The sequence below is a fragment of the Oryzias melastigma genome, linkage group LG18 (genome assembly GCF_002922805.2).
Source record: "Oryzias melastigma strain HK-1 linkage group LG18, ASM292280v2, whole genome shotgun sequence".
NCBI lineage: Eukaryota > Metazoa > Chordata > Actinopteri > Beloniformes > Adrianichthyidae > Oryzias > Oryzias melastigma.
The window spans coordinates 22207347-22221567 of NC_050529.1; the positions used below are offsets into that span (position 1 = coordinate 22207347).

Consider the following 14221-nt stretch of genomic DNA (forward strand, 5'->3'; position numbering starts at 1 on the left):
CTGATTGGTCAAAGTTCCACCATTGGCCCTACATTTTCTGTGTAGAGCTTGAAGAGGGTCATACAAACTAGGGTATCTACATGTGAACACGAAAGTTTTGAATGCGGAATCCCAAAATGTGTTGTGAAGTATCTTCCAACATAAACTGTCTCCTCTTTAACCTGCAATAAAATGTCTGCAGTGTTGCAGCTCTTGTGTCAAACGCCGCTCTCCCACGCAGGAACCCACAACGGGAGCCGATTACATCCTGATAATCCCGGCCACAGAGAAATCAAACGTAGATTGAGCAAGACGAGGGTGTGAACTCTTTGTGTGGAAGGGTACTTACCGCTGTTGTTGTAGGTGAGGGGTGATGGCAGCCTGACGGATCGCCTACTCTAATAGTTACTTAAAAAAGATAAGTGTGACACATTCACAGACTTTAAGAGAGCTCAAAATGAAAACAAGCAGTCACGCTTCACAGCAAAGAATGCTGTCAGAAACTCAGTCACACCTCTGTCAAATTGTCAAAGCCGGGATCACTTTTAGTGACTGAAATTGACTCAGTAGTGAATTTAAATTCCTCACATATACCTACTTGTATTAATTCATTATATGAACTTCTTTATAAGTACAAATTTAAAGAAAAATTCACAAAAAAACTATTGTTTTGTGTTTCTTTGTCTCTACTATGTTTATATGTCCACAAGAAACACAAGAGACAGGTTCAAGAACGTGCCAAGCCAAAACATTCTTACTCCCAACTTCTCATATTTGAATGTATGGTTTCGGGCTCCCTCCGTGTCACTTTTTGATGCTGTGGGTGTCCCAAACTAGCTGTTCTCATCAAATCAGGGGTCCCCAAACTCCTAGTACCAGTTCGAGAGATCTGTCTGGTACCAGGGTCCCCAACCCTCAGGACGTGGACCAGTCCATGTCCTGAGGGTTAGGGACCTCAGGACCAGTTAAGGTACTAGTACCGCTCCCCATCCCCATTCTAATACCCTAATCTAGTACCATTTACTGTTTCTGGAACTGCATCCAGATGGTTGGGAACCCATGACTTGATGGGAACAGCCAGCACATAAAAAAAAAAAAAAAATGATGAGATGAGGACACCCAAAATGTCAAAAAGGGACCCAGAGAGGGCCTGAATCATATGTCCAGATATGATGAGTTGGGAGTGAGAATGTATAGGCTAAAAAGGCATTCTTGAACCTAGGTTTAGTGTATGGTGTTAACTCTGGACTGTTGCTACCTGATACTAGCTCATGTACCTACAGTTGAAAGAAAGGTGGTGCAAAATGTCAAAGTGGTGCAAATATGGTGAATTTTGCTCCAGGTTTTTGCTTTTGCAGCACCATTCAGATATATGAAAGTCTTGATGGAATTCCAGTCGGGTACGATTATTAATTTCTCCTTCATGATCAATTTTTAATCAGTTGGCACTTCCTTGAATTAAATAGGGCATCATTTATACATACTACCAAATCGAAGTCTGTGATTGGTCAAAGTTCAACTGGTTTAACATTGAATAAGCTCGTATTTTGTCCATGGAGCCCCAAAACTGACTTAAAATCTTGGGCAGGGGAACATGAAGGTGGTAATTGTAGTTTACTTAGACTTTACCAGGTATCTTTACTTAGACTAGGAGTTGTTACTTGAACATGCGTTATCAAGGCTGGTGTGAAATTTTCATTTTCAAATTTTGGTGTAATCTAAGAAACGTACATTTTTTGTGGCTTTTAAGGTTTCTTTTTTTTTCTTTCTGCATCAGGAGAAAAAAAAAAACAGCTAGAGCATGAATCTGAACAAGTAGGAAACATGAAAGACGTTGAATCTACGGGTAATTATCGTTCATGTAGTTGTTCATTTAGGCTGGTCAGAGGATTTGATGGAACTAGTCTTCCTCTTAGCCTCTCTGCTGGGAGCTCCAACCTCAGCACCCTTCGAACACTTGTGCCCCCAAAAGAGAAGATGCTGGAGTTGCCTGATTATTTTTTTTAAATTATTTTCAAAGTTCATTAGGTCTCGAAACCAAAGGGTGAAACTTTCACTTCTTTCTTGAGGGCTGCTGCTAAACCGAAACCGCAAATGTAACCATTTTGAAACATAAAAAGGGTTTGATGATGTCACATCCTGCCAATATGGTGACAACCAAAGTGGTAAAAAACTGGTTTCAGATGAGATCAGTACCAAACAACAGGTCATGTGACCAATGGGTTTGTCAACCTGTCAAGTTTTTCATAATGTGACAGCAAGGCAAACCGGTTGTAGCAAATCTTTGTGTGAAAACAGTTGTAGATGTTTCATTTTTGCTGATGGGTTCTCTTTGCTCTCCCTCATTTCAACACAGAGGATCAGTTACTAATCATCCACAGCTGTTCCTGCTGCAGGGAATTCCTCCCTAGTATGTACGAGTCCTCAGTTGTAGTTGCTTCATGTCCATTTCTCCACATTTTGTTCTCTCCGTTGCTCCACCTGACATGTTTGGTCATGCTTAGGTTCAACTTGGATTTTTTAAAGGCATGTTCCTGTATGTTTATTAACCCTCAGAAAACATTGGCTAAACAAAATAACTCAGACTCTTTAAACTAACTTGACTCTTTTTTACCATTTAAGCTATTTTCGTGATTCCAGCAGATTCTGAAGCGGAGAAAAGCAACTTTGCGCCAATACGCAACACTTTACTACAACGTTGGAATCTGTTCATTTACTTTTTTGTACTGCATATCAGCGCAAAGCTGCTTTTCTAAGCTTCAGAATCTGCTGGAATTATGTAAATTGCATAAACGGTCGAAGAGTTACGGTAATTCAAAGAACGTATCAAAAGTTAAAAGGTTAAAGTTTTCTTCAGAAAGTCCTCTGTCCTGAAAACTTTGATAATCTTAACCCGGCTCTGTTCACCAGTGACTAATTTAAATTTGACCAGATGCATCCCTACATCAGTTTGGTTTCAAGACTATTTCAAAAAGACTTAAACCAGGAGATTACTTTCTTTTCTAGAATAAAAAAAAGAAAAAAAGAATATTCTGCTTTGTCAACATCTTGTTGAACAGAGTGACATCAAAGCAGCACATTAGTCATATGTCAAATAATTTAAGTAAGAGTTTTGCTAAAACACAAATAAATGACTAAAGCTTGTGGTTCTTGCATTTAGTCAAAATGTTGAAAGTATATTGAAACAACAAACATTCTGAAGAAACTTCCTAATTAGCAAAACCCAAGTAAATAAGTAAAACAGCAAATAAACTGTTCTGCCCTGCAAATCTGCATCAAATAATTGGCATATTTTTGGAATTAAGATGTTTTTTTAAACCATTTGATGCAATCCACAAAAAAAATCGATATATTTTATTTATTTATTTATTTTATTTTAAATAGTATTACTTATGATACATAAAAAAAAAACATTGACATTATTGTTTACTTAAAAAAAGCATCTTATCACTGTCTCAAATTTGATCCACATATGTTTTAACATGGTGTAACTCATGTGATAAAGTCATGGCCCGGGTGCTGGATCCGGCCCGCCGGGTGATTACATTGCCAGACCATTTTATATTTTTGTAATCAATGGACCGATGTTATCTTTGTAACATATCTGGTAACATATTGCAATACATTCTCGCTCCCAACTCGTCACATATTGAAGCACGGTTAAGGACCCCTCCGCATCAAAAACGTATGTTTTGAGTGTCTCCAACTTCTTATTTTTGGTCATCCAATTGGTTCAAAGCTCCTCAACCTCTGTGCTGCAAACCGGTACTGGTCCGGTACTTGGACTGGACCGGTATCCTAACCCTAACCTTAACCCGCTACCGCACCTGGATCAGTACTGGTTCAGCACGGGGTACCATACGTGGACCAGGATAGGGTTAGGGTACCAGTACCAATCATATCCCGAGGTTCAGTCCGCATTAAAAAGTTACATTTTTAAAGTTTTAAAAATGTAGTTTTAGTGTGTTCGATTAATGTTTTCCTGTTCGGTCCGCGACCTAAGATGTGTTTTGGATTTTGACCCCCTGTGCAATTAAGTTTGAAACCCATGGTGTAACTGAATTGCAAAGTTTTAAATATCAAAAATTTTGCATTCTATCAATATATCAAGTGGTCATTTCAAAAAAAGTGAATAACGATAGAAGAGCTATGTATGCCATAAACTACTAAAATTAGTAAAACTTTTACCGGCAACAGTGTTCTTGAGATTTTATGGAGGCAGCCATTTTGAAATGAGAAGAAAAAGCCTTTCTACTGCCTCTAGTGGAATGAAAATGAACTGCAGGGCAGAAAGCATGGATTAAGTAATATCTGATGTTTTTTAAGGGAAGTTTGTATCATCCTAATGAGGTAGGAGTCTCAGAAATGGGCGCATTAAATATGATTTAAATGGTTTTACGGTTTGTTTCACTTGTGGGCTTGTTTCACCGTTAATCAATAAATCAATTTTGGACCTGGTTCCAGCACACCTTTAGGATAATGTTGCCATGATGCAGGCTGCAGAACACAAGGAGCTCCTCATTATTCAAATCAGATTTGGTTGTTTATATTAAAGTATAAACAACCAAAAAAAGAGCAGAAACTAGTGCAACAGAGGTGCTCTTTCAAAAAACAAAGACAACTTTGAACACTGCGGTTCTCAGCAATGAGTTAATTTAGCAAGTCTTATCTATCAGGTGGACGCATAAATCACATTTTTAAATCATTTACGTTTTGTGCAAAAGTATTAGTAAACGTACAGCGTTCAACTATGACTAAGACGAAACACGATGTCCTTGTTTCCTTGCACAATTTCTTGTATTTTTACTGTATGGACTGACTTTTTCTAAACCTGGTTCCTTGAGGTTGAAAGAATTCAAATTTGGATCCAAGTTATTGCTCAAATCCTGGCAGCAATAGTGACCGTTGCTCGGCGCTCATGTCTGATCTAGTTTAGGAATTAAGTGCTGCTTCTAACTTGTCATGCTTACATCAGACACTCTTGCTTTCCTTACAAAGTTACTGTCAAACCAATTACACCAGAAACAATTTGTTCTTTTATCCATGAGGAATCCCCCAAAAACGTTTGTTTGCAAAATACTACTTTTTATTTTCAGTGAGTGAAGTTTTTAATGAAAGTGGTTTATTGATTGTTTTTGGCAGACAATAAACATGAACCTCGGAAACCATTCCCACTCGACTCACAATGAGAGCATCGTGGACAGTACGGCTGGCACAAACATGGGCGCCCTCATCCTGAGCCTCGTCTTCATCGTGGGATTCCCTGGAAACATCTTTGTCATCTGGAGCATCCTGGCCCGAGCCAGAAAGCAGTCCATCACCACCCTGCTCATCCTCAACCTGGCATGTGCCGATGGTTCTCTGATGGCTCTCACTCCGTTCTTCATCGTCTACCTGATCATGAAGAACTGGGTAATCGGGGATTTGATGTGCAAAATCCTCTTCTACCTCTGTTTGCTCAACATGTACGCCTCCATTTACCTCATCATGCTGATGAGCGTCTACCGGCTGGTGTCGGTCATTTGGCCCCAGCGAGTCAGCAAAATCACCGGGAAGAGGACGATCAGGCGGGTACTCGCGGTGACGTGGGTGCTCGTCATGGTCGCTTCCATTCCTGCACTTGTCTTCCGACAAGTCCGATGCAAGAAAGGAACTAACATCTTTGTGTGTGATTCATTTCACGATGAAGACAATCATGTAAGCAAAAAGGGAGGAAAACCAAAACATCATCAGCAAATTTGAGGTTTTATTTCTCTGATTCAGCATTTCTTCTGCCCTCCACAGGTGGTTCTTCAGTACATGATGGAGATTGTGTTGGGATTTCTGATCCCGTATGGGGTCATCTTGGTCAGTTACATTTGTATCTTGCGGCGGATTCGACAGACTAAGTTCCGCCGCCGCGTTCGCAGTGAGAAGCTCATCCTGGCCATCGTGTTGACCTTCTGCCTCTTCTGGCTGCCCTACCATGTGGTCAACGTCTTGAAGGTACGACACACTGCTGAAGGCATTAACTCTGTTCAGAACATCCCAGAATCCTTTAGTCTGGTCCAGTGGCTGACTGATTTTGTGTCACACTCAGGTTGCCTGGGCTTTGTGTAAAGACGAAACCATGAAGACCAAGTAAGTGGAGCCAAGATTAAACGCGAATGCATCGCAAAGATGATAACTGAGTCTAATGATGATATTTTATTTTTGATATTTCCTTGAAAAAAGGAAAAATAGGACAATTTTAAGGATTTGAAAAAAATTAGAGGTTATATCAACTTTAATGCTCATTAATATTCAAAAAATATGTTTTTTCAAATAAAGATTTGTAAGTATTGACAGACAATGAATAAAAAGCAAACATTTAAGGACACATAAAACATGAACAAAGTAATAAAACTTAATGACTTCATTAGTTAACAAAGCTGATCACAGAAATAAAAATCTGTCAGAAAGATGCACTGGAATCAACGGAGAAAGATGTAGAGTTTGGTGTTAAAAGGCTAAATTAACTAAATTACCACCAACATTATAAACAATTAACAAACCACAAAACAGCTAAAACTATAAAAACATTGAGCAATATCGGAGCCGTCCAGCAGTTCAGTTTGGAGCAGATGAGGAAAACGAAGACGTACATAAATCTATTTGTCTACAGTGGATTTATCAGAATTGGAGAGGAGAAGGCAGACTTTGGCCCCGCCCATTTCCCTTACTGCATCACAAATAGGAACTTTTTCAATCTGTTTTTTTTAACTGTTTCACGATTCACAATTTGAATGAAGAAAAACTCGGAAACTGTTTACATTTTTGATTATTTTCTATATATCATCTATCATGAGAAATATAAAACAACAAATATTTTTTTTATTAGACTGAAATAAAAAAAAAATAGAACTTTTATGTGCTGTTCATGTTAATGAGTTCAAAATAATTCAATACATTAAGAGATTAAGGTTAAACGGAAAACCTCTACAGCCTCTCCCTATCCCTAGATCTATCTCTCCAAATGGAGATTTATGGAAAAATAGGCTATTTCCAAATTCACTCCCTCATCCCTAACTACTAAAAAGCTATATAGTGTGGGATTATATATAGTGCCCTGGATTTTAAAAGCGATTCAGACACTATGCTCACTACTTTTGATTTGCTAAACGCCGGATATGACGTCAACAATATCCCAAAGTGCAGATCAAATCAACATTTCATGTTTATTTATGACACCACTGTGATCTGATGATGAAAATGTGGATGGTTTATTAAAAAAATACATTTAAACACACAAACAAAGTTTGCCATGCCTTCATATAGTAAAATGAAGGCTTGCTTTGAGAATGTCCACATGGAAGTCTATTGTTGACTTTTTGTGTTATAAAAGCCCTCAGTGTTAAATTATGATGTTCTTTTATGGGTTTATATTTTTGTTCGCTCCGCTGATATCATACATGTTGGGGGTTGTTGAGGTTACCTCCCTCCCAACAAAACAGAGAATGTGGTGTGATGTGTTTAGGTTCCCACAACCGCCTTTACTTACCCAAAATGCCACCACAACTCATCTTTTTCATTCTAATTTGAATTAAGGCGGATGTGGAATGTAACCACTGTCTTTTGACACCGTGTCGTACACCGTTACATTGTTTTTACATGGTAGACGATGGTAGCCCAATCAAGGAAATTTCAAAGAGGGATTCATTAAAAGAACGACACTTTAACTGCTGTCAACATGACGGTTATCGTTGAAGAAAACACAGTCTTTGAGTCTGAAAAACAAGAGTCCAGATTGAGTTGTGTTCTACGGTTACAGCATGAGCTGCACCAACAGTTGGCCAAACTAAATGACTGTATCTTAAACAATAAAATTGTTCAAAATATTTACAAAGAATTCATAGCTGTAAGGATGATTTTTTTTTTATTTTAATGAGCTAAAAAATGTAAAATGTAAAAATTCTTTTATGCAAAACTACATTTTTTTCCTGTATTGGCGCTCAATCCCCACTGGGGGCAGCTAGCGCTGTCTTCTTATGATATGTAGTTATTGATGTCGTTCTGCCCTGCATGCATGCTGCAGCACTTCTAAATTTACTCAAAATTGTTCAGTTAAGAAAAAACAAAATTGAGAAATTATGACCTCTGATGGCCAACTAAAGATATAACATCTAAAATTTTAGACTAGAGTTTGTCATCAAATAGTAAAGTTATAACAAAAATTGAGGTCTTGTAAAATACTGATGAGATTAATCAATTTTTACTATTCTTAAGCAGTTTGTTCTTAAATACATATTAAATCTGCAATCTATTAATAATAAAACACACAATTTCATACAAAAAGTAATTTAAAAAAATCCATAAATAGTGGAAGCTATTTACTAATTTGATACCTATCTATATGGAGTTTTGGAGGCTCAGTACAGTAATTACTCCAAAAATCCTTTAATGGTATCTATGTTCAATTAAATCAGTCATTTTGCATGGATTTAAGATAATCTGGCTTCACTGGAAAAATTATTGACATTATAATTATTATCTGTGTGATGTTTTTTGCTTTTTGTGCAGCACTTATCTGGTCCCTAATAAATAAATCAAATTAAATTAGGTCAATAAACTAAAGGTGAAAAAAAAATGTATAATATATATATATATATATATATATATATATATATATATATATTTTAAGCAAAGCGTTGTGCTTGATATTAAATCTCAGTGTTCATGATTTTTAAGAGTTCATTGCACGATGTAGGAACTTGTAGAGATGATAGAAGAGCTGACAAACAATTGGTTTTGTAGAGTGATGCGTTTTGTGTCTTGTTCCTTTTCATGCTTAATGATTTTTTTTGTTTTTTCGTCAGACTTGACATGATAGGGCAAAGGAGCCGCGCTGTCACCTCATCGATCGCCTTCATCAGCAGCTCCATCAACCCCATACTTTACTTCTTCGCCGGGAAGTCGTACATCCGGCGGGAAGGACTGGCCTTCATGGCCCGTCTGTTCGAAGGAACGGGATTTGACTCCACGCGGAAAAGTCGGCAGAACAGTCAGAACAGCCGGGACAAAGACAAGGACGCGGATGTCAGGCTCAAAGACAAAGATCTCGACTCGGTTTCCAACTCGGTTTCTAACGCCGTCACAAACTCAGTTTGTTACGTTAGTCCAGAGAAACTTATGAAATAGAGGTTAGAACTGCTCGTACCTCTGGAACGTTGAACTTCTCAGGTCTTTGTGTCATCTGGGTCCGGTCGTAGCCCACTTGTTGGTTGTAGTTGTAAGACGAGGTGAGGATCCTGCTGCTCTCAGTAAAAACTGAAACTTGATTGAGCTCCTGGCTCGCTTGCACTCTCAGGGTTCATCATGTGTGAAGCGTCGGCTTTACTCCGCTTTGTTCAGAATTGAACACGTTTCCATAAACTGCTGAACTTTTATGAGGAAAAGACAGTTTTAAATGGAGTCTGTATGTTGATACAGGTTTTTGTACATAATGTTTTACTTTAAGTCTGTTGTTTATGTGTTTAGATTAAAATATTCATATCGAACAACTTTTGTACAATAATATCTCATTTGCAGAGGTAAATATGAAAAGAAATGTGGTGCCAATTTGACTTTGCAGCTAACTGAGTTCAGAACCAGCAAGACTAGACAAGTCTTACAGTCAATTTTACTTTTTCAAGTGATCTTTAAAGACAGAAATGGCTGCTTTTTTATAACAGGTCTTATATGTGTTTAAATTAACTTCACACACACAAAAAAAGTCTTTCTCTAGTTTATTTTGTGTTTCTTTAAGAAAAATGAGACAATCAAATTTGGTAGAATGTATAGTTTGTGGAGTGTACGGTCACTTCAACTTTAAACTCCCCAAAAATGAGAAACAACTAAAAGCTGATACAAAAATGGATGTAAAGTTTCTCCTAAAGTCTAAAAATAAAAAAATAAAAATTGTTGTGTTTTTCATTTTTTGCAGTTCTTTTCGTTGTTTACACAAGCCAGTCCTTTTTCCTTGAACATTTTGTCAAACTTTTTTACTTTCTTCAATATGTAATATGTGGCAGAAATCTGAACAATAAGCAACATGTCTGTAACAGTAAAGGTGTTGTGTAATTTGTGAATTGCACTATGCAATTCTTAAAGGGAAGAATGAAAAAAAACAGTGCAATCTTGATGGCATGAACTGAAAAATCTCGCCCTTCAGAGAGGAATATGTAAGAGTTAGTAATATACTGTGAGATGTCTAATTTTGGCATTTCCCTTTGATGAATCACATATTTTGTCACAATCAACTCAAAACAGGCAGAATTAAAGACAAATGCCGTATTTTTCTCACTATCAATCACTGGTTGATTTTTTCACTTGTGGCGTATATAAGGAGAACCAAACTATAAGACACTTTAGGGAAACAAAAGAGTAAGAGACAAGTCCGTCAGTCAGATTGGATTAACTGAATTCATAGTAATTCTAGAAATTGTCTCTAATATGCCACATGTTAGTCACTTTAAAAGCGTTAGCTGCTTTATCTCAATACTTGTAACTCCCAACTTCGCATGCAACACAGAAAAATTACTGTGACTAAACTAACATCCAACTTTGTAAAAGAAAAAAGACACAGTTCAACATCTCGATGTGTTACCCACATTAGCATATTTACAATTCACCATAATCCATGCATACAGTCCTCTGGATTATAAGAGGCACTGTTGTTTAAAAAAAAAAAAGAAACATTTTAAGTGTATCTTTTAGTGCAGAAAGCTACCAAGAAAACTTGGCTGAAGACATTAATGTCCAAAACAAAAAGTCCTCGACTGAAACTGCAAGTCTCCCCATGTCACTAAAAAAAAAAAAAAAAAAAACTTTACTTTTTTTGACTGGCGGCACTAACAGTTTAGGTTTTTCCTGTTTTAAGCTTTGCTTAAAGTGTTATGCAATTCTGAACACTTCAGGGTTAGTGTTACAGCTTAGGCTGCAGTAAGTTGTATTATTTCGAGAGGTTGCAGGGCAGGCAAGATGGCGATCAATCTTAACACTAAACTGATCATCAGTTGGACGCAGAAATGTCACAACTGTAGCTAAAAGCAGAGTTATCTATGGTAGAAGATTTCTGACCCAAACCCCTACCCTAACCCTAACCGTAATGGGGCTCTGGTGTTTTTCTAGGGGGAGAACGTAAACTTCTTTTGAACTTTAGTTGAGGACTTCCACCTAATGGTGCTCTGGCGCTATCTTGGGGCCATGTTGTTTTCTGCGGCTAGGTCCTCATCTTTATTTACGCTTCTTGGCGATGATGTCAGGCACCATCTTGTCTACATGATAAAAAAGGATAATTGTCAGATGTGCTACAATATTTGTTCATAATGTTTCCTGATGGAAGCTAATTTTAGTTTTGTTCTTTTTTATGTAAAATGCCATTATTTTAGTAGCGGTTTTGTGATTTATAAATTGTGAAAACAGACTCTAGCCTGGTTTTTAGTGGGCGGCAGCTGGTAAGCAGGGCTGGGTATCGTCAATAATTTCCAGAATCTATTCAATTCACCAGAGCCATCAATTCAATCTGATCAATTTGATTCCGATACTTTCGATCCACTCAATTCAATTCAACTTTGAGTTTACACGGTTTACATATTTAGACACATTTGTATAGAAATAAATTAATAATCTATATTTATGTTTAAAAGATTTTTATATTGATCTGATACAATTCAAATACAGCAAAATGTATTAGTGAAACAATAATGAGATTGTTAATACAATTAATACAAAGATTTTTAGATTATTACATGGTTTCTCAAACAGAAAAGCCCCAACAATTGTTCTGCCTCTCCAGTTTGGCCACTAGGTGGCAATCATGCTATAGCTTTACACCTTATTCCAGAAGAAGAAGAAAATATGCCCAAAAAACTGTGTTTTAGACCACAAATGATTACTTTAAAAATATATTTCCTTAAAAATATTTTAGAAAATTCATGCCTGTGAGTAAATAAAGTTTTCATTTAGTCAGCAATGTAAGTTTAGGTTGACTGAGCGTTAGCATTAGCCGTCCTATGGGAAATCCCATTATATCATCAAGCTTTAGCATCAAGCTAGCAGACTTTAGCATTATTCTTTAAATTGATCCCTTATTTTATGGATCAATTACTTGATTTTGTCAACCCAGCCCTCATGGTAAGTGGTATGGCACACAAAAGTTTAGAGTCATCTCCTACATTTTTCTTCTGGAAGATGAAGCTTCTGGATGAGTTATGGGGTAGAACCACGAGAGATCATTAAAATGGACACCACTGACGCTTAATAGTAGAAGTAAGCCTCACCTCCAACCCATTTTCTCGCTCTGTTCTCCTTAATTAGAACTAAGTATATTCGCTATGGAGCCACAGGCACCTCATTTATAATCCCTATCCTTTTTATTTGCTCACGATTCTTCTGGAAATCAGTTTGAAGCAGGCTCTGACACCAGTCAGTTCAACCGGGGTCAAGTGTCTTCCTGAGTCTTCTATCTTTATTAAATGTTAAGTTTCTTTTTTCTTGTCAAGGATACAGGCCTGATAATTAACTCAAGCTATCAAATTTAACCCAGTATTATAATTGGATAGGTCAAAATTCATGGGGTGGGTGCGACAGAATTAAATGTTAATCTTAAAAGAGGAATTCCTGATAAACAGTCTTAGCCAAAACTCTAGTCCAACAATCAAATCAATCAAGAACCATAAAAAAACTGCAGATTCAGATTTAGCCAAACCTAAAAATCTTTGTATCAAATAGAAGTTCAAACGTGTTGCAACACATTTGTGCAAAACGCTGCATCCTGTTTTTTTCACACCATTGTTGCATTAGATTTGACATTTCTGCAACCACGTAGTGTGCAGCATCCTCTCTGAGTCCACCCCGCCCCACTGTGCTGCTTTCAGGACACTTAGAAAGCATTCGACATGATTTAGACAGGTCAATAGGTCAAGGCTAGACCTCAGATAAAAGGTTTATTCTTACACAATACCTCGACACCATTGGGGGCTGATCATTTCCTCACACAGAATGAAAAGGTTTGCCCTCTTTTGTAAACAGACTTCAGGCAATTGACACTTTTTGAAAAATGTAATATTAAGTATTGCAGGTTGTGACAGAAGATTCCCATTTTTCTATCAGACTCATAATCTCTCAATTCAGATCAGCTACAGGCAGCTTTGATCTGATGCTACTGAGTCACATCCTGTTCCATTTTAGTGCTGTGGAAAGATGTTGTTGCATAAGAGCTTGTTGTCAAAATACAGTGATTCTCTTTTTTTTTTTTGCATAAACAGAGGTGTTTTGTGTGTATTGTGTGCATTCGTCCAAATTGACTTTTTGGTGGAACAGAAGCCTACATCAGAGTCTCTGGATTTGGTGGTTGAGTTTGATAGTATAAATCCTCCAATACTCCGGTCACTAATACATTGAGTCTGGGTCCTTCAGGCAGTCGCAGATTGTCCTAGAACAGTTCTGACTTAATGCTAAAACATTTTGTCCACCTGAAAGAAGGAAGTATCCGCCATCTCCCTTTGGTAGATTCCTGTTTAGCAACATGAGTTTATATGGAAAACAAAACCTTGACTGGAAATGTTGATCAAGTGGGCACGCTCTGTCCACCGACCTGCCAGAGAGGGAGATGAATGAAACAAGAACATGTGAATGTCTGCCAAAAGTCTGAGGCAAGATGATTGTAAGGTCATGTATCAACAAGCCTCGAGGAACCCACGCTTCTCTCTTAGTCACTGCCCTGGTTAAGTTTGTTCCAAAAAATCGGAACACTTTAGTCTTACATCATGTTAGAATTTTTATGATTTTTCTTTTTTTTATCCTTCAGCTGTGAGTGCTAAATTTATGGCCAAGAACCAAAATGTCCTGATAGCAAATGTTATATTTTTAAGTTATAGCCTGTTTTGAGTACTTTAGAGCATTACTGACAAAAATCAATGATTTAAACTGAATTTATGTTGTTTAAAAAGGCAACGAATTGCTAATCTTTAAGATTTTCTTCAATGTTTTTGGAAAAACAGACAACACGAAATCATAGAGAAAACAATCTGGAGCTGATGTGGAAGAAAACTTGGATGGATGGATGGACGGACGGATGAATACTATTATTGATGGATGGGTACTAGTATGGATGGATGGATGGATGGATGGATGGATGGATGGACGATACTATTAGGGATGGATGGATGAATGGATGGGTACTAGTTTGGATTGATACTAGTATGGGAGAATGGGTGAATGGATGGATGGATTGATACTAGTA

At 37.4% G+C, this 14221-nt stretch overlaps 1 protein-coding gene across 1 annotated transcript in view; it reads left to right on the forward strand.

The window, feature by feature from the left end:
- Nucleotides 1–10782, forward strand: part of ltb4r2a (leukotriene B4 receptor 2a) — a 13562-nt gene extending 2780 nt beyond the window's left edge. The window contains exons 2-5 of the mRNA XM_024264134.2: nt 5122–5676; nt 5764–5964; nt 6059–6099; nt 8814–10782. Coding sequence (XP_024119902.1) covers nt 5131–5676; nt 5764–5964; nt 6059–6099; nt 8814–9135 — 1110 coding nt within the window. The 5' untranslated portion in view covers nt 5122–5130 and the 3' untranslated portion in view covers nt 9136–10782. The remainder of the gene's footprint in view (nt 1–5121; nt 5677–5763; nt 5965–6058; nt 6100–8813) is intronic.
- The last annotated feature ends 3439 nt before the right edge of the window (nt 10783–14221 follow it).